General features: G+C 43.6%; 1 protein-coding gene across 1 annotated transcript in view; it reads left to right on the top strand.

The window, feature by feature from the left end:
- Positions 1 to 21,463, top strand: part of ITPR3 (inositol 1,4,5-trisphosphate receptor type 3) — a 544,698-nt gene that overhangs the window by 121,415 nt on the left and 401,820 nt on the right. Inside the window, exons 12-13 of the mRNA XM_082246986.1 lie at positions 6,928 to 7,027; positions 9,457 to 9,617. Coding sequence (XP_082103112.1) covers positions 6,928 to 7,027; positions 9,457 to 9,617 — 261 coding nt within the window. The remainder of the gene's footprint in view (positions 1 to 6,927; positions 7,028 to 9,456; positions 9,618 to 21,463) is intronic.

Genomic DNA, 21,463 nt, shown 5'->3' with positions numbered 1-21,463 from the left:
CAGATGTGGACATCCTGGCCTCCAGGTTCAACAAGTTACCCCAGTTTGTGGCCAGGAATAAGGATCCTCTAGCACTGGCATTGAATGCTCTGGTAATTCCCTAGACTCCTTTCAGTCTAATATCTGCCTTTCCTCCAACGTGGTTTCTTCCTTGACTACTCCACAAAATAGAGGAAGAAAAGAAACTCATCCCAGAAGAACCTGGTACACAGACACTCAAACTTTTAGGTGGCGGCTCCTAGCTCGTCTCAAACAGACCAGATCTTCAGTCTCAAGCTACCCTGCACCTCAATGTTTCTCAATCACTAGCACTAATAGCATTGCTGTTGAAGCCCAGTTCTTGAAGGAAAGGGGTCTGTCTGACTGTGTCATTCCCACATTGCTCAAAGCTAGAAAAGACACTTTGAGAAAAATCTATAACCATGTCCGGAGATCCTTTTTTCACCTGTTGTGAACAGCCATTTCAACCCCAGAGACTGTGCCGTGCATTCTGGCTTTCCTGCAGCCTGGACTTGAACAAAATTTGGCTCTTAGCACTCTTAGGCGACAGGTTTTAGACCTATCCATCCTACTTAAAAATCCTTCAGCTTTACTCTCAGTTGTAAAAACCTTTATTCAATCAGTCTCAAAGATCAAACCCCCATTACAGAGCCACATGCTTCCTTGGAATATCAGTCAGGTTTTCTCTCTGCCTTGCTGAAACCATAATTTGGGCTGATTAAGGAACTCCTCTTGAGTGATCATTTCTGCAAAGTAGGCTTTATGATGGCTGTCAAGTCTGTCAGATAGTAATGGAGGAAAGCTGCGCACAGAGAACAATGAGCTAAAAAGGCTGCTAGTACAAAGTATATCAAACCAAAAAGACAATGTGAAGATGGTACAGCGCCACTAGATATATTAACTAACTAAAGGAAAAGAGGTGAACCAATGTCCATAAGTCCATATAGAGGAAAAGGAATCAATTGCTGAAAATGTAGCCACAGATCCAACAAAATTCTTGCAAAGGAAGTTTCTTGGCGGAGATCACACAAAAAAGAGGATGTACCCTTACCAGATAGTTGGACCCCCTATTACGGAAGGTCAAACAGGCGTGCGAAATCAGTCACCAGAATTCCTCTCCGAACAACCACAGAACCTCCGGACAAGGACCATGGAACCGGTAGACCTCAATGGACTCCAGGTGTACAAAGGGGATGACCTCCAATAATACAAATGGGGGGCGCACATGGTGAAGTATGTACGGATTTTATTAATAAAAAAAGGTTAAAAAAACTCACATGTAGCTGCTTGATACAGGCATGTTATTCAATTGATTGGCCGCGGCTGGAACAGCGTGACTGCATGGGGGCTAGCGTAGCTGACGCGTTTCGTCCTGCAAAGGCGTTTTCACTCCAAAAAGTTAGTTAATAAATGCCAGAGAGTGTAAATTAGCGTAGTAGGTTTTAATGTTAAAAAAAATGCTAATAAAATTACTAACATGTTGCTGGTGCCCATGGGACACCAACCAATTAGTTTAGCTGTAGTGCTCCGCCGTTGGCAGCCACTGGACCAGCATTCCAAGCCTGGGGAGTAGTGTAGAACGAGTATAGGTTTTAACATTTTTTGAGGAACCATATAAGGAGGCGCCCCCATTTATGCATCCCATTTAGAACAAAACCTGTTAGAGTCTGCATAAGACTTGAGACTGGGGCGGAGGCTCACATTCCAGCAGAACACTGACCCTAAATATACAGCTAGAACTTCAATGGAATGATTTACAGTAGATTAAAGCATAATATGTTAGAATGGCCCAGTCAAAGTCCAGACCTAAATCCAATTTAGAATCCGTGGCAAGACTTGAAAATTGCTGTTCACAGACACTCTCCATCCAATCTGACAGAGCTTGAGCTATTTTGCAAAGAAGAATTGGCAAACATTTCACTCTCAAGATGTGCAAAGCTGGTAGAGACGCCCAAAAAGACTTGCAGCTTTAAGTACATTGAAAGGTGGTTCTACAAAGTATTGATTCAGGGGGGCTGTATACAAATGCACGCCACACTTTTCAGATATTTATTTGAAAAAAATGTTGAAAACCAATTGTCTTTTTCCTTCCACTTCACAATTATGTGCCACTTTGTGTTGGTCCATCACATAAAATTCCAATAAACTACATTCATGTTTTTGTTGTAACATGGCAAAATGTGGAACATTTCAAGGGGTATGAATACTTTTTCAAGGTACTCTATGCAATACACAGTCTGCAAGATGTTAAGGACTTATTCGACTTTTTAATGTTTTTTATTATACGGTGACAAAAATGATAAAAGGATTTTGTTTATTTTACACAAAACAATTTTTATACATTTTTTAGGTGGTAAAGTGGTAAGTTTGTTTTGTGTCCAGACTCCATGCGATTGTTATAATTGGCTGTTAAGGGAACCACGCTAATTATAGCAGCATCATTTTAGAACTAGGAACATGCACAGCTGCACACTCCTATTTTTAAAATACAACTTAGATCAGTCAGGGAATCATGCGTGGGCTCTGTAGGGACTTACATTTTTTTTTTTTTTTATGGCAAACACTATATGTTACAAATAGAACATTTGAATTATGGGAACTTAGACTTTAAAGATATTGTAAACGATCACCTTGTAAAACAGCCAATTCCGTTTAAATTTGAAATAAAAGGCAAAACATTTGTGTATAGATATAAAAAAAAAGACATTATAAATACATTTCCCCCCCTTTTTATAAGTGATCAGGTTCCCTCTGCTCCCTTCGTCCTCAGCTGCATAAAAGCTGGAGGGAGGAGAATCAACAGTACACTGATCTTCCCAGTGAATAGCTGTGCAGGGGGGCATGTCAGGAGAAGTCTTATCATTGGAGGAGAGCAGTCTGAGTTCCGGCACAGCTAGAGAACTGACCACTCTGTCTTCCCCTGCTAAGTGTGGTCATTTTTCAATAGAAAAGCAGAGGAACTGGCAGAAAATCAGGGATTTCACACAAAGGGGGCAATACAAAGAGAACAGGATACTTTTTCATACAAGTACATGGTACAGCAGGTACATATCAGGAATATGCAATACTGGGGTAACAAACACTTTAAATCTGAACTCCAGGATAAGCAGATATTGTCTAATTAAAAGATGTGTTTGTATTCTTACTTGGATCTTGGTGTCTTTTGTGTATTTCGTCCAGATGTGAAAATTTACATCTGTGTAGGATCTTCCTCTAAAAAGACCAGTCACCGCTACTCTCTCTCCTTGTGCAGGGTGACTGGTTTTGTATTTGCTCCCCCCTTTAGTTTTGTTGCAGGCAGCCTGTAGAGGGTGGGGCTGTTGGATCACTCCTACAGCACTGTCCTCTGCACTAGTTATGTGCAGCCCAGCGGTGATGTCACTGCTAGTTTTATATGGTAATATCTGGGTTTGCAAAGGCACTTGGTACACACAAAGTAGGTTTATCTCTGTGGTGGGTATTAAGGAATATATTTAAAATAAAGATTTTTGTGCCAGGAGTTCAATTTTAAAGGTGAAGTTCCACATTAATAAGAAAAGGCAGCTCAAATAAACCAAACAAACATAAAATAGCTTTTAGCTGTAAATGTAATCACACATGTTGCAATCTGATTCTACATTCTACTAATAAAAGTACTGTGGCCACACTGTCCAGGCTATGGACATTCAAATATTTACATATTCCTAACAAACAGCAAACACATTTTAAACCAAACACTCACTGACCTCTGTAGTTAGAGCCACTGCGTAGCTTTTTATCCTTAAAATTCACAATAAAAGCAGTGTAGAAGAATTTTCTCCACCCTCTTTCTGTACACATTTGATCTCACCTCTGGGGAAGGTTGGGGATGCAGGGATTTAGAGTAAAAGTGCAAATGAGTTACTTCCTAGTACCTAAAACGACATAAAGTGGGGTACACACTAGTAGAAAATCTGCTGAAAATTCCCGTCCGAGGTAAAATCGTACGATTTTCGGCTAGTGTGTACACTACTTTCAGCAGCCGATGCCGACATTTTCAACGAAAAAAAAACAGAGGGACAAACACCAAAATTTTTATCGTCCGTCCCCAGACGACCAATTTTCGTTTAATGTGTATGCAGTACGTCCGTGCATGATCTGAAGTTGCTGACGACCCGGAAGTCTATGAAAAAATATCCCCAAAAAAAAAGAAATCAGTAATGAACGCCAAGCAAGAGAGAGAAAAATCGGAGGATATTTCGTCCGATTTCCGTCAAGTGTGTACGGGCCTTAAGTCTTGGAAGGCCTGTTTTAAATTACCGTATTTTCCGGAGTATAAGACGACTGGGCGTATAAGACGACCCCCCTAATTTATAAGTTAAAATAGGTTTTGGGCTATACTCGCCCTATAAGACTACCCCCCTTCCGAAGCAAGGCAACACCATTGAAAAACATCAGATTTCTCATATATCTCCAAGGTACCCTAGTACTGTAATACATGTAATCTCTCATAATATCTCCAAGGTACCTAAGTATTACCAGTAGATGTAATCTCAAGACGCTGGCTTTGTGGGAATCCTGTACCGGTATACCGTATGTACCGTAGTTTCGGCTACACACAGTGTACCGCGCTGAGCCAATCACAGTGAGCGATGTATTATATTATTGAATGCAAAACCTGCTCGGATTGGCAGAGTCAGAGAGGCGGGCTGATGTTACTCCGCCAATCTGAGCAGGCTTTGCATTCAATAATAGAATACATCACTCTCCCTGATTGGCTCATCGCGGTACACTGTGTGTAGCCGAAGCTACGGTCCATACGGTATACCGGTACAGGATTCCCACACAGCCAGCGTCTTGAGAGATTACATCTACCGGTAATACTTATACTTAGGTTACCTTGGAGATATTATACTCGGCGTATAAGACGACCCCCCCATTTCTGGGGATTTTTTTGAGGTTCAAAAGTAGTCTTATACGCCAGAAAATACAGCATATTTACTGCTTGTTATGAAGGTGTAAGTATTTGCATGCCTTTAGCCTGGGTCAGTTCTACTTTCAGATTTGCTGATAGCTATATAGTACAAGGTTCCACCTAAACAACCAATTTAATATACATTCAATCAGGTGAGCCCTTTTTTTGATAAAGTATACTGATCTTTTCAGATCTGAGTAGGGTCTCTGTGCATATGACTTTATATAATATATATATATAGACATATAAATGCAGATTTCTAATTGGTTGCTTTAGGATGCTGCATGGTGTTGCTGTGTTTTTAACAAAGGTTTTAATATTACAATTTTACATTTACTCAAAACATTTCATTTTTTTTTTCTGTCGGATTGCTTGAACTAACTTTTATTTGAGCTGTTCTTTCTGTTCTAATATAGTTTCAAAGCATTTCTGAAAAATGAATTTCGAACAGCATTTTTATTATTTGAAGCTATGTGTTCAGCTGTTCCTGTAGCCACTACCATGTTTCCCCGAAAATACGACAGGGTCTTATATTCATTTTGGCTACAAAAATCATACTAGGGCTTATTTTCAGGGGATGTCTTATTTATTTACGGTATGTACAATGACGATCTTAAAGTGATTGTAACGCTAAAATTAATATTCTGATCCTTTAAAGCATGATAGACAGCACAGTGCTTGGGCTGTGTCATTTAGCCCTCTCTATGTTCTAAAAAACCTGTTATAAAAAAATAAAATGTTAAAAAAAAGTTCTCTCCCCCTCTCCGCTCAGAAGTCAGCAATTATTACATTCTGTAATCCCAAAAATAAACCTTGGATAAAGTCATTGTAAAATTATGTAATCGATTTTGTAAAAATATTATGTAATGTGCAGTGTGTCTCCTTTTGTAATTTTATTGTGGAAAATACTTTATTTACAGCACTGCTGGGCACTCATGCGACCCTCTGGAGCTCTACTTTCCCTATCTGAATACTGCAGACGGAGGGGCTGAGATCAAGGATTTTAATAGGGCTTATTTTCAGGGTAGGGCTTATATTGCAGCCATCTCTGAAAATCATGCTAGGTCTTATTTTCGGGGTAGGGCCTATTTTCAGGGAAACAGGGTATTATCCAGTGTACAGAAAAAAAAATCTCTAAGCTTGTTTGCATATGTATAATATTATTGTTTGTTAGGTACACAATCAATATTGCTGACAATCCTATGCCTATCCAATCAACAAAATAAAATACCTATGCCGATCAACAAAATATTTTTATTGTGTATCCTAAGCATTATTTTTGCTCCTACCATGAAAATTGAGATGGGTAGGAAATACAAGTGCAATGTCACCATGTATTCTTTTTATGGGATGCTTTCATTGGGGTTGATTTACTAGAGGAGTTGCTGTGTTTCCTTTAAAAATGCAATCAGTCAATTCAATCATGTGCAAATAAAAGAAAATAAATGAGAATTTGTTTTTCATATGATTCGATAATTTAAGTGAATCTTCACTCACTTTATTGAGTGGATATCCTCAAACAGTAAGTAAAGCTGGCCATACATGGATCTAAGTTCATCCCATTCCTGCTGAACTTATAAATTTCAATCCTTCTATGGCCACCCCCAGTCATGAGACATCCATTTATCAATTGACTTCTCATGTACTGGCTTTTTTAAAAATTTGTCTTCGATCCCCGCATGCAGCCAATTAGCTGGAGGGCTGATCATTATATTCTGATTGCAGGGAAGTCCCACTGTTAGACTATAAATACAGCGGGGAGGATTCCTGCATCAACCTGAATGTATGGATAGGGGAATCAATTCAATTTTTTGGCTGGCTGAATGAAAAACTGAACTATTTATGGCCAGCTTTAATCAGTCTTATTATATGCTCTGAACAATGCATGTGCATGCTGAGTAATGTAAGATAATCAAATAAAAAAAAAAAAAAAGATCACAATCTAGTCCTTTTCTGTTTCTTGAGTGAGTTTAACTTTCTGAATTGTTTCTTAGGAACTCATTTGTGAGATTAAGACATCTGTGCACCAACACTTGGATTCAGAGCACCAATGTCCCTATAGATGTTGATGAAGAACGGCCAATACGCCTCATGGTAATTTGATTATTTCTGTTAATTGTGGATTTTGGTTATTTCTGTCAGGACATAAATTATGAGGGCTGCTGACCTGTTAATTACTTTTGTACCGCTGTACATTTAAAAACTGTGAAGTGGTGGGGGGTTATTTACCCAGGGCTGTTTAAAAACAACATTGGATTATGCAACATCATGCAGCCATTCCACCCATTAATGCAAGTAAACCAAAGCATCCTCAGACACCCGGCTATGTTCACAGGCACTACGCACAGAGCCATTCTGAGTGAATCTGTACCTTGAGGTGATCATATCTAGGAGCCCTCCAATTCCTTTCGAAGGAACTAATAAATGAATGATTCATTCATTAATTCCTGAGCATGTTAGAGATCATGACAGCACAATTAAGTAAAGTTAAATCAGGTAAATCCACTCACACCCCCCCCCCCCTCCCAATGCATCTGTCTTTACATGTCTCCCTATGTGGCCTGTGTATTAACCTACCTTATCTTACACATCTTTATATTAACCCCTTCATCTCCATTCTCCCACTATATGTGACCTCTACATTAACCTCTTCATCTCCTTGCTCACACTTTTTGCAACCTGTACATTTACACATTTTTCTCCTCCCTATTGCGACCTGTTTGTGTCCAGTGCACCATTACCAAACTCCACGTTTTACCTCCATCGAATCAGAATTTTTCAAAAAATTTGTAACAACTGAGATCACCTTAGGATGTCTACTTTCCAAAAAAATGGTCACTTTTGGCACTTTTCCACTGCAAGTACCGGCTAGTACCAGCTCGGCTCTACTTGGCCCTGCTTGGCCCGGTTTGCTTTTCCACTGCGGTACCGCATGGTATAGTGTCGGAACGGTTCGGTACGGTACGGTATAGGTTTGCTTTTCCACTAAAGTAGTACTAAAGTTAAGTGGGTGGGATAACAACGTGGTGGGAGTGATTCTCTGACCAATCAGTGGCTAGTAGTGACTGCATGCAAAGGATTGTGGGATATGGTACCAGTTTGGTACCTGTTGGAACCACAATCGAGTAGGTACTGTTTTTTCAGAGCCGTACCGTTCGGTTCCATGCAGTGGAAAAGCAAACCTATACCGTACCGTACCGAACCGTTCCGACCCTATACCATGCGGTACCGCAGTGGAAAAGCACAAAAGCATGCCGAACCGGTACGGTTCCATGCAGTGGAAAAGCGCCATTAGAGGGTTATCGCACTATCCTGGCATTTTTATTTTAACAGAAATTAAGGGAATGTTTTTTTTTTCTAAATCGTTGGTCTTTTATCCTTTGTATAGTAACACAGTGTTTTTTAAATAACACCGAAATGAATCAGTCTCAAAAATTGATCAATTTATCTGGGTGCAATATTTCATGAGTAATTGTCAGTCAAACTGTCACAGCAAGAAAAATGGCCTGGACAAGAAAGGGGTGTAAGATGGTTAACAAACAAAAAACACAAAAAAAGGGCGCACCGACTAGCGCATTATCCTCAAAAATGGCTTTTTTATTGTAACATAAAAAATGGCTACTCACAAACGCAGATGAAATCAATCATATCAGACTCAGAAAATTGAGTGTCAGAAGTAGTCCATACGAATGTCCATTGTCCTATTAGGATGACTTAGTGGCTCTGAGGAAGAGGCACATGCCTCGAAACGCGTTAGACGTCATCCTAATAGGACAATGGACATTCGTATGGACTACTTCTGATACTCAATTTTCTGAGTCCGATATGATTGATTTCATCTGCGTTTGTGAGTAGCCATTTTTTATGTTACAATAATAAAGCCATTATTGAGGATAATGCGCTAGGTCGGTGCGCCCTTTTTTTGTGTTTTTTGTTTGCAGTACTGTTGGACTGCCCCAGTCCTTTAGGGCAGCAAGACCATAGCCATCCGAGACCCCTTTTGCAAAATCCTGTGGGAAGAGCAGTCGGGAAGCCTCGTTTTCTGAGCGCAGGAGAAGGGTGGTTCTTTCACCTTATTTTGTTTGGAGCGTGTAACATGGTTACACTGTATTTTCCTGGCTCTGTGTTTATGTTGTTTCCAATAAAACAGCACTAGAAACCTAATCATGTTTTGATAATGAAGGGGTATTAAAGGCTGGTACCCAAGTGGTTAAGGGTGCAAGTGAGGGTCTATCATCCTTATCCCTACTTCACTTCACCAAACCACCATAAAGTACCAAATGTAGTATATACTTGCCCCAGTTTAGTGACTTACTAGACTCTGATATAAGGTAAAAGATGACACCCTTGGACTTTACACTTTTAATACCCAAGCTATTAATGGTAGCTATCATATTTTGCCCCAACAGTTACCTTTAAAAGTTTTTAAATCATTCTAAACATTTTGTCATAGTGTCTACTACCTTGTTGTTCTTCACACAGTCCAATTCTATCATTACCTATATTTTTTTTGTTTTGTTTAGCTGGGTACCTGTCCCACAAAAGAAGATAAGGAAGCATTCGCTATTGTTTCTGTACCTGTATCTGAGATTCGGGATTTGGATTTTGCTAATGATGCAAGTTCCATGCTAGCTAATTTTGTGGAACGTTTGAATGAGGGATTCATCAGCCAAAATGATCGGAGGTATGTGGTGCAATAAGAAGAAGTAAAACTGTCCACCTAATAAGGCTGTCCATCTAGCAAAGTCAATGTAAATAAGGTGAATCTCTGTCCACCTTTAAGAACCAGTCATGTGATAGGGAAATTAAAAGCAGGATTTGTTCTTGCATGTGATTAAATGATCGAAGTGGACACTGTTTTGCCTCATTTACTAAGCTAAATTAATGTTCACTTTTAACGCATGCATTCACTTTGCTAAGTGAACAGTCTTTATTCCTATAGTACATTATCCCCACAATATATATGGTATACAAGTTATATTGATAATTATAGTCTGTCACTGTATTACTTGGATTTAATAAGCCAGAAAACCCTTTATAGTTTAAATGTCAAAGTAATCTATGTGCAAGCATAACGGGGTCATTGGCAACCCTGGCAAGCAGAGAAGAATTTACAAAATGATTAAATTGTACCAGTGGGTATGAGTGATAAGCAATTTGATTCTGATATGTCATACATATACATATACATTTGGCCAGTTTGCTGAGAATCCTACAACTCACAAATTAGAGATCTGCATGCAATATTGAAGCCATTCATAAACTGGTGAAATGCTGATTCTAATGACTTTGTGAGGGCTACCTACTCAATATAAAATCCTAATTTCTCTATCGTTTATTGACGGACACAGTCTTTGATCTTCATATCAGTAGGGATATACTGCCCTCTACAGGAGTAGGACACTAGGCAGAAAAAAGTTCTGGCTACACCTATGGGCAGTGCCAGGGGGTATACCCTCTCTCCCTGCTATAGGATGTCAGTTTTAATCTGCCTAGTCAGGAGTAAGAAGCTAGTTGCTTGCTGGGATCTCTGGTCCTGGCAAAGGTTTTTCTCTAGTTATCTTTTCTCTGTATTTTTTTTTTCTCCTGTGAAATTCTACAAGCAACTATGCCGGATCTGGGCGACGGGCTGGATATATAGATCCAGTGGTCACCGGAGCCGACCAGTGTGTGCGCACAGACCCCAGCTCCGCGCTAGGTCGGCCGCGACATAGTCCCACTGGGCGGAGACTGGCCCCCCTAGTTAAATGTCTCACCAGGTTGTATACGAGACATTTAGTCGCAGCGTTCCTAATGGCCGGCAGCCCCCCCACTTCGGCGAAGAGGGGTTCTTTCAGGAGATGGCACCCGCCTGTTCCTGGTATGGTGAGTAAATGTTCCTCCCCCCCTCTTCCCCTGGCGGATTTTGGGATGGACGTGGTCCCCTCCCTAGGATGGTCGGATGGTCCAATGCCACCGCTGGCATTGGATAAACAATCGTGCGGGGGGGGTTTACTTGTCACACCCAGGGCCCCCCTTTCTGTCGATCCCGTCCAGGGGGCTGGAGGGTCTCCATGAGGGTCCGCAGTAGCTCCACAGGCCGCACAGGGCCGCCATTTTCTTGTAGCCCATGTGCTCTGCAAGATTCAGTGTCCATATTGATACACTCGATGGCCATTTTGCAGTCGATTTCTAAGGGTGGTGAGTCTGGGGGGGGTCTCTCTCTCTCTCTGCTGGGGGTCTCAAATGCGCTCTGCCCTACCTCCTGGGGGTGCTGTAGCACGGTGGAACGTTTTGATAAAAGAAGAAAAGGAGGCGGCCTCAGAGCCCTCCGGATCCCAGCTGTCCATAGATGCACTTTCAGCAGTCCTGAAATCGTTTGTGTCCCAGGTGGAGGTAGCCTTTAAAGGGCAAGGTGCCAAAAAACGCCCTCCGCCTACCCCTGCCTCATCTGATGTGTCAGATTCTGAGTCTGATTCAGCCACCGCTGATGCGGGTCTCCCTGCCGGGTCTACTACCTCACGCCCTGTCTCCTCTGACAGTGAGAATGAAATCTCTACCTACGCCACCGCGCAAGAAAAGGCACTGGTGGACGCACTGGTTGTATCTGTGCATGAGACCCAAAAAATGGAGGATGTAGCTGCGACTGCGAATGAGGCCCAGGTTACGATTGGCACTCACAAGCCATCCAGAGCCGCAGAGGTTTTCCCATTTCCCGCGTATTTTGACAACATGGTCATAAAAGAATGAGACCGCCCAAAGCGTTCCCCTGGGGTGCATAAGCGAATTACTAGACGCTACCCCTTTGAGGAGTCCCTTATAAAGAAGTGGACTGTGCCATCTACGGTGGATCCTCCGGTCTCTAGACTGAATAAAGCTACCATGATACCAAGGATCCAGCGGATAGAAAGGCAGAGTCTGTGGCCCCCAATATGTACTCCCTGGCGGGGTCTGCACTTGTCTTGCAAAAATTGACTGAATGGGCTAAGTTATTATGCCGTAACCTGCAGGGGAAACATCTTCCTCCTGCCTTTGAGGAGCTGTTGGACCAGCTGGTGCAGGGGCTGCAATTTGTTTGTGATACTGCGCTGGATGCGGCTCCCATTTTGGCAGTGATCCTCTGTGGTTGGCTAAAGTGTTGGTCTGCGGATCAGACCTCAAAGAAGGCCTTGACTGATCTGCCTTTTCAAGGTGATCACCTGTTTGGGGCTACCCTTGATAACATTATCAAAGGTCTCACAGGGGTTAATAGTACTTTTCTCCCACAGTCTAACAAGGGGTCGCAGACGGGGTCCCTCCTTTTCAGCACATAAGATGTTTTTTTCGTCCCTCAGGGTCAGTCAACAATGCAAAGTTCTTCAAGGCCCCCTCGGGTGGTTCCAAGCGACCCTGGTCTGGCAAACAAAAATCGAGTTTCTCCAGACCTGAGGACAAGGCCCCTTCAGCCCGAAGGTGCACCCTCACCCATACCTGGGGTGGGGGGACGTCTTTGCTGGTTCCCGTTCCTGTGGTTATCCCAGATACAAGACAAATTGGTTCACAAGGTCATACGGTCCGGGTTCAAGATCGAGTTTTGATCCCTTCCACCGGTAAGGTTTTCCCCTTCCATTGTGAGACTGTTTCCGGATCGCTTACAGGCTCTCTTTGGGGCGGTACAGGACCTGGTACAACAGAGAGTAATAGTTCCGGTTCTGTGTGCGGAACATTTTCAAGGCTTTTATTCAAACCTTTTTACGGTCCCCAGGAAGGAAGGCAAGGTGCGTCCAATACTGGACCTAAAGGCATTGAATTGGTTTGTACGAGTTCAAAAATTCAAGATAGAATCCATTCGCACGGCGGTAGCTTCCCTACATCAGGGAGATTTGCTGGACTCCATAGACATCAAAGATGCCTACCTTCACATCCCAATATGTGCAGGACATTAGCGGTTTCTGCATTTTGCCGTGGGAGAGGATCACTATCAGTTTGTGGCATTACCCTTTGGTATCACCTCTGCTCCTCCGGTCTTCACAAAGGTGTTGGCTCTGGTCCTGGCGCAGTTACAACAGCGGGGGATATTGGTCCTGTGTTACCTGGACGATCTTCTCCTTACAGAGTCTTCTACGGTGCTGGTGACAAATTTGGAGATCACCGTGAGAACTCTAGAGGAGTTTGGGTGGATTCTGAACCTTCAGAAGTTATCCCTGGCCCCTTCCATGAGACTGGACTATCTGGGTTTGACTGTGGACTCGTCTGCAGACAGGGTGTTTCTTCCTCCGGAAAAACTCCAAGATTGCGATTCAGCTGTTGCTGTCCAGCAAAAGTGTCGTACCTTCGGACCTGTATGAGAGCTCTGGGACTGATGGTGTCGTCCTTCGAGGGGGTCACCTTCGCTCAATTCCACACAAGAATCCTCCAGAAGGAAATCCTTCTCAAATGGAACAAGAATCCAAATTCTCTGGACAATCAGATCCAGCTGAGCCAGGTGACAAGGGAGTCCCTGATCTGGTGGCTTCGGTCCCTGATGCTCAAACAAGGGAAATCCTTCCTTCCTATATATTGGACAATTGTCACCACGGACGATTGTCTGTCCGGGTTGGGAGGGATTCTCGGCAGGTTTTCTGCTTAAGGAGTCTGGTCCCTGGAAGAATCCAGGTTACCGATAAATGTACTGGAACTAAGAGCGATCAGGCTTTGCCTAGTCCATTGGACCGAGTACCTTCAAGGTTGTCCAGTGCATACTTAATTGGACATTGCCACAGCCGTGGCTTATGTCAATCACCAAGGGGGCACCAAAAGTATCCTTGCGGCCTTGGAAGTGGCCGGCATCCTCCGATGGGAGCAACGCTTTGTTCCAGCTCTCTCCGCTCTTCACATTCCAAGAGTGGAAAATTGTCAGGTGGATTTCCTCAGTCGACAGACCTTGGATCAAGGGGAATGGTCTCTACATCCAGAGGTGTTCCAGCAGTTGTGCCTTCGTTTGGGCACTCCAGTTGTAGATCTGTTGGCGTCTTGGTTCAACAGAAAAGTGCAAGGGTTTGTGGCCCACTCCCGGGACCCTCTGGCAGACGCCACGGACGCGCTGGTGGCCCAGTGGGGTCAGTATCAGCTGATGTATGCCTTTCTTCCTCTCAAGTTGCTGCCAAGACTTTTTCGCAGGATCAAGGCGGAAGGGATTCTGATCATTCTTGTGGTTCCGGACTGGCCTTGGTACACCGACTTGGTCAGGCTAGTCGCAGACCCTCCTTGGAGACTTTCTCTCAGGGAGGATCTACTGTCTCAAGGACCAATCTTCCATCCTGCTTTAAAGTCGCTGGCTTTGACGGCTTGGCTGTTGAAAGCCAGGTGCTGAAGGACAGGGGTTTGTCTGCTTCAATGATTCCTACTCTGCTTAAAGCAAGGAAAGTGACTTCTAGGAAGATCTATCATCGTACTTGAAAGTCGTATATTGCATGGTGTGAGCCTCTTGGGGTTCCCCCTCACTCTTACTCGAGGGCTCGGATCTTGGCTTTCAAAATTTGGCCTTGAGTACTATCAAGGGTCAGGTTTCGGCCTTGGCAATTTTCTTCCAAAGGCCACTGGCCACCCATTCCCTGGTGCGTAGCTTTATATAACTATATAACTTGGCACCTCCGGTGTGACCTTCGTTGCCACCTTGGGACCTTAATTTGGTGCTGTTGGTTCTCCAGAAACCTCCCTTTGAAAGTATTTGGGGGATTCCTCTGCTTACCCTATCACAGAAGGTGGCGTTCTTGGTGGCTATTACTTCTGTGCGCAGGGTATCAGAATTGGTGGCGTTGTCCTGTCGTTCTCCCTATCTGGTGGTTCACAGGGATAAAGTGGTACTTCGTCTGGATCCGTCCTTCCTTCCGAAGGTGGTTTCCAGTTTTCACTTAAATGAGGACATCGTGTTACCCTCTTTGTGTCCTAAGCCTAAGCAGGCTTATTCAATTAAGGGTCAGGTTCCACCTTTCCCTGTTAAGGCACATTCTACTCGGGCGCTTAGTGCTTCCTGGGCTTTTCGCCATCAGGCATTCTGTGCTTCAGGCTTGAAAGGCGGCTACCTGGTCGTCACTTTCACAAACTTTTACAATGTGGATGTGCTGGCATCTGCAGATGCCTCTTTTGGCTGCAAAGTTTTGCAGGCTGCCATTTAAGGGTGTTTAAGGGTGTTTTTAGTCTCCCTTGAGGGTGTTTAATGTTTTTTTCAGATGGGTCTCGTCTTGTTCTGATGAGTCCTATGTTGCCTGGTTGGCTATGGTTTAGCCTTGGGCAATTATTTTTCTACTGTTCCCACCCCTCATTTTTATGGCACTGCTTTGTGACGTCACTACTGATATGAAAATCAGAGACTGCGTCCATCAATGAGCAATAGAGAAATTTTGATTTTTGTCTTACCGTAAAATCCTTTTCTCTAAATTCATTGACGGACGCATTACCCGCCCCTCTATATTGGATAGGTGTTTTTTCTCTGACACTGCTTTGATACAAAACTGACATCCTATAGCAGGGAGAGAGGTTATACCCCCCCTGGTACTGCCCAAAGGCGTAACCAAAACTTTTTTCTGCCTAGTGTCCTACTCCTGTAGGGGGCAGTCCGTCAATGAACTCAGAGAAAAGGATTTTATGGTAAGACAAAAATCCAATTATTTTAAATGTAATATACAGGACACAGGCAAAATATTCATACACAGCCGGTCATAGTTGTGTACCTTCATTGATTGCTCCAATAATGCCCGAAGGGGATGGACCTTTTTTTTTTCCTTCATGAAGAAATTCACCCTTGCTTGTTTCGTTTATGATTTTTTCTTTAAGGTTTGACTGAAGAATCAGAAGATAAAATATTAAAGTGGTTGTAAACCTGGGGAAAAAAAAAACCTGTAAGACAAACGCATAATGAGCTAGTATGCATCGCATACTAGCCCATTATGAAATACTTACCTTAGACCGAAGCTGTCTCAGTGGTGCCTGCACACCGCTGAGACGGCTGACATCTTCCCTGATGTTTCTTCCTGGTTCCCGGGCTCCAGCGCTGTGAGTGCCTGGAGCTGCAACAACGTCCCTCCCGCGCATGTGCTCGGAAGCCGCCTGTTTATGGCACGGGCTCTGAAGGTCCGGCACAATAAGCCTTCTTTTAGTAAAAGAGAGAGTTTACTTCCTCTTTAACTGTCTTCTGAAGCCAGCATAGAACCAGTGTATCCAGATCAGAGCACCCTCCGCAAAACCTTGGGAGCTGTACCTGGACCCCATGCTGTGCAGGTGGCCTGTAATGTTGCTTTGGGCACTGGATCCTGAATGGGCGGTCACCTTGGCACTTGATGCAATGTGTTGAGTTAGTTGCAGGGTGTTATACAGGTCCAGGGCCATGGTTCACCACTTGGAACCCAGTATCTGAACACTCCTTCAGGGGATTGTCCATTGTGATCGGCAAAGCCTGGACTATTTACAATCAAGTTTTGTGGAAAGGAAAAACAGGGTCATCCTGTATCTTTGACCATTACTAAAAAAAATGGGGCTATTTTTGGAATGTACTCACAGTGTAAACTTTTCAAGTTTATCACTAAAATTCAATTGCTCAGAGCTTGGTCTCAGGTGGATGACCAGGAATTACATCATATAACTGGTCAAAATTTCTTTAACACCCTTTAGATCCCTTTTAAGGTGTTTTCTCATGCCTTGTCGCCACAAGAATTCATTACAGAACAATCTACTCTGGGTTACTGTGTACTCCTTATGAACACTCCTGCACCATATTCTGTAGGTACTCCACAATGAAATACCCTAATTTGTATCTATAGTGGAGATCAAGCCGAAGGGAGTCAATGCAAAATCACACATTAGCATTCACTCTGCCAAACTCAACTTCAGAGTGATGATATGTCCCTTGCATCAGAGCAAGAACTGGCTCTGACACTGGTCTCAGCATCTGATTCCACCTCTAGTTCAGGTACACAACATGCAGCCTATTTGACTAAAGCAGAATTTTCTGCATCTATGTCTCGATTTATTGGACAGATTATGGTCCTAATACATACATCATCATCCAAGACCCAAAAATGTCATACTACTGTTCTTTCTCCAGTTGTTCAACTAGAATCAGATATATGTGTGTGTGTGTGTGTATATATATATATATATATATACAGTATATACACTCTATATTACCAAAAGTACCTTTACCAGCACATAAACTTTAATGGCATCCCAGTCTTAGTCTTAGTGTTCGCTATAACAGCTTCAACTGTTCTGGGAAGGCTGTCCACAAGGTTTAGGTGTGTGTTATGGGAATGTCTGACCATTTTTTCAGAAGCGCATTTGTGAGGTCAGGCACTGATGTTGGAGAGAAGGGTCCCCACTCTGTATTCATCAATGGTGTTCTATCAGGTTGAGGTCAGGACTCAAGTTCCTTCAACCCAGACTCGCTCATCCATGTCTTTATAGGCCTTGTTTATTAGATTTCAAAAACATGCCTCAAACCACCTCTTGTTCTAGGGGGTCATTGTATCAGTACTGTGAAAAGTCAGGTTTACAGGATTCTATTCAAACTTGTTCACAGTACTAAAGACCAACTATTCTGGATTCAAAATCCCTCAACTCATTTCTTCAAATTCTAACATTTTGCATAGAATCTGCAGAGTCAGTTATTGCATCTCTGAGACCATATACATGGCATTTGTGGGCTTACATATTCCCATTGTACCCACCTCATCAATGCTTTCTGAACTTTATTTTTACAGACAACAACTTCCAGTTGCTAACACTGCTCTTTGGTCTGTATTTTGCTCTTGAAGTGTTCATAATGGTCGTAGCACCTTTGCTTGTTTTCTCAGAACTCACAACATCAGTTTTACAGGCTACATAGACAACCTTCTTCTGAAGGACTCCCTCCAGCTATCAGAAAATGTCAACAAGACAATTCAGATGTCCCAGGCCTTTTGCTGGGTGATTAATTTTAACAAATCTGCTCTCCAGTCTTCCCTTTGACTGCAATATTGAGTGTAGTTCTTGACAAATTCCAAACAAATGTCTTTCTACCAGAAAAAGTTCTTTCAATAAGAGCCCATGCTCAATACATGAGATCCACATTGAGATTCTCCATGAAAATTCTAGGGCTAATTATAGCCTCACCTTCTTCAAAGCAGTACCATTCACCCAATTCCATTCATGACCTCTCTGACAGGATATCTTGTCATCCTGAAAAAAACAGACATCTTCTCTCCATTTGCTAATGCTCCATTCCAGCCGAGCAAGGAGCTCCCTCTCTTGATGGTTCACCACTCTAGCTCTAGCAGTTCTTCCTTCCCTATAACTGGAAAGTTATCAAAACAGACGTAAGTCTCTCAGGCTAGTGAGGATTGTTCCTATCCTTAAAGGTCCAACAAATATGACTATTGAGAGAAGACAAGCTCCCTATCAACATCTTGGAGCTCAGAGCAGTCAGGTTAGCCCTGCAGCACTGGAACCCCCTTCTCAGGAAATACCAATCTGAGTCCAGTCAGACCACGCCATGACGGTTTCCTACATCAACCATCAAAAGGGCACCAGAAGTCCGGCTGCCTTGAAAGAAGAGAACCAGATCGTCTCTTGGACAGAAACTTACTGTCCTGCAATCTCTGCGGTCAACAGCCCAGAAATGGGCCACTGGTAAATGCATTATCCAATGCCTGGATCAAGGGGAATGGGCTCTTCGTCCAGATATCTCTGATATGCCTAAAATTGAGGATTCTGGAAGTGGACTTCCTAGCCTCCATATTCAACAGAAGCAGGGATCCTCTAGCTCAGTTCCAGCCCTCAACCCCCCCCCCCCCCCAGCTGGATTCTACCTCATCTGCTCAAAACAGTGCAGGAGATGAAAACAGTGGTTCTAATTGCACCTAATTGGCTCAGAAGAGCCTAGTACACAGCACAGTGCTCTGTTGACATACTGAGGTTTCTAGCAGACGACTGATGCTCTCTTCCCCCCCAAAAAAAGGCCAGATCTGCTATCTCTGGCTTGAACCCAGGTGTTAAAGATAGAGGGTATTCTGAGACTGTGACTTCATGCAAAGTAGCCTTTTTGGTCACCATAACCTTTGCCAAATGTGTTTCTGAACCCGCAACCCCTGTAATAAGCATTCCTCCTACTTCAAAATGACAAGGTTGTATTACACCCAAGACCACACCATCTTTCAAAATTGGTCTCAGCATTCCACCTCAATGAGGAAATTGTCCTCCCATCCTTATGCTCTCTGTTCCTAAGCACTCAAAGGAAAATATGTCTACATTGCCTGGATGTAGTCAGGGCCATAAGAGTATACCTTAAGGCCACTGTTCCAATCAGATGGACGAATTCCCTCTTTGTCTTTTTCTCTGGACCTTGCAAGGGATACCCTGGTAAAAAGTCCACCATTACACAATGGATACAAAATTTGACTGCAAGAGCCTACATTCTCAAAAATAAATCTCTTCCTGTGCTTTTACGTGCCCATTGGTGGGTGTTTCATGGGCACCAAGCCTCTATAGCCCAGCTGTGTCAGACTGCTGTTTGGTCTTTGTGATGATAATGTGGACTGTGTGAGAGGACAGAGGGCAGCCATGTTTGTCAGGATTCATAGGCCAGACGTGACATTTTTAGAATAGGAGACAAATAATATGAGTGATCCTCTTTCTGTAATCCCATGAGGGCAGCTTCTACAACTCACAAGCTTTTAGCTGCATTCCAACCACCATTATCAGTAAATTAGTAGGACACAGCAGAGCCTCTTAACCCTATTAACTAACATCAAAACGAAGCATGGAAAACAGATAACCTTTTGATTTATCCCATTGTAAATCCCATTAACAGGACAATACACATCCTAGTCTGCCTCTTCTAACCATCATAAAAATTTCAAGTTTCAGGCCTATGTAATTGCAACATTCCATAGATATTAGTAGTTAGTGAATACGCTATTCTGTCTATCTCTTTCTGGAGAATCACAATTTCAGGGAATTTTTTAACTCCTGAGCTGGTAATAGTACAATCAGAAAAGGGAAATATTTACATGCATCAATTAGTTAGAAGCACTTTAAGTGCAAACGCCACTATCCTAGGAGTTATCCAAGGCAGATTAGGCCTATTGCATCTCCTCGGTGAAATATCCATCTGATGCCCATCATATTTGTATTCATTCAAATGGTAATTTCATGCTTATATTATTTTGCCCGCTACAGGAGTAGAACACTAGGCAGAAAAAAATCGCTACGCCTTTGGGCAGTCCGAGGTGGTATTCAATCCCTTCTCTCTTCTACAGGTCTTTAGTTTTTTTCTGCCTAGCCAAGAGTAAGGGCCTAGTTGCCTGCCGGGATCTCTGGTCCTGGCACTTTTTTCTTTTTACTGGCATTTTTTCTCCTGTTTTTATTCTTGCGAAATCTACAATCAACTGCCAGAATGGGCGACAGGCTGGATATCTAGTTCCAGTGGTCCCCCTAGTCTGGCCAGCAGATGTGCGCGAAAGGCCTCATCCTGGAACGGGGCGGCCAGCGAGTAAAACGTCTCACAGGGACACATATGACCAGGTTGCCTATAGTCCCTGTCATAGATATTCGCAGACATCCACATGCACACTGGATTATTAAGTAGATGGCCCCTTCCATCCCTTCTTGGACGGTGTGGGGCACGGGTACTTCCTGGGTGGTAGCTCCTTTAAAGGCACAGTGCTGTGGGGAGTGGTCCGGGTCTCGGCAGCTGTAGCCACCATTATGCTGTAGGGCGCCCTCCCAAGCGGGGCTGTGGGACATTAGGGGGATTCTGCCTGTGGGACTACTTGCATCACGGCGGGCAGCCCCAATTAAGGGGGGCTCTTTTTTAAGCCTCCTCTGTGGGCCTCTTTGGAGGGGCATCAGTGAGCGCCCCCTGTACGTGCCCTCAGTTGGCACCCCCTTTGCGGGGCCTCAGTCGGCTGTCCCCTCTGGGTTTTTTTGTGTTTCCCTGTAGCGCCCCCCTCCCTTCCCTGCCTCATCTTTCGTCAGACCCTGACTCTGGCTCTCTCGGCAGATGTGGCCCACTCTGCAGTGTAGTGAGGATGATACCTCCACAGTTGTAGCTGCACTTGGGAGGTGATGGTCGATAAAATGATTACATCCATGCAGGAGACTTTGCAGATAGAGGATGCAACTGATGTGGCTGCGGAGGTGGCCGTCCCTTTTTGACACTCACAAACCATTTCACACGGTAAAATTGTTTCCTTATCCCTCCTATTTTGACAAATTTGTCTATATAGAAAGGGAACATCCAAAAAGCCCCTTTGTGGTTCCTAAATACTTTGCTGTGAGGTACCCCTTTGAGGAGTCACTACTCAAGAAGTGGACTGTTCCCCCAGTGGTGGACCCCCATCTCCAGGTTTAACAAGGCAACCATGATTCTGGTAGAGGAATCTCTGGCTTTTCAAGATCCAGCTGACAGGAAGGCGGAGGCTGTGGCCCGCAATATGTTCACTATTGCTGGCTCAGTGACTAGGCCAGTCATGGCCATTGCCCTGGTGTCACAAACACTAACTGAGTGGGCTAAGCTTTTGTGCCAGGACCTGGAAGGTGAGCAGGTTCCCCCTGCCG

Source organism: Pelophylax lessonae (assembly GCF_965119305.1).
Source record: "Pelophylax lessonae genome assembly, chromosome: 2".
NCBI lineage: Eukaryota > Metazoa > Chordata > Amphibia > Anura > Ranidae > Pelophylax > Pelophylax lessonae.
Note: the sequence above shows the minus strand (reverse complement) of the source record. Positions and strands in the feature narration are given on the sequence as shown.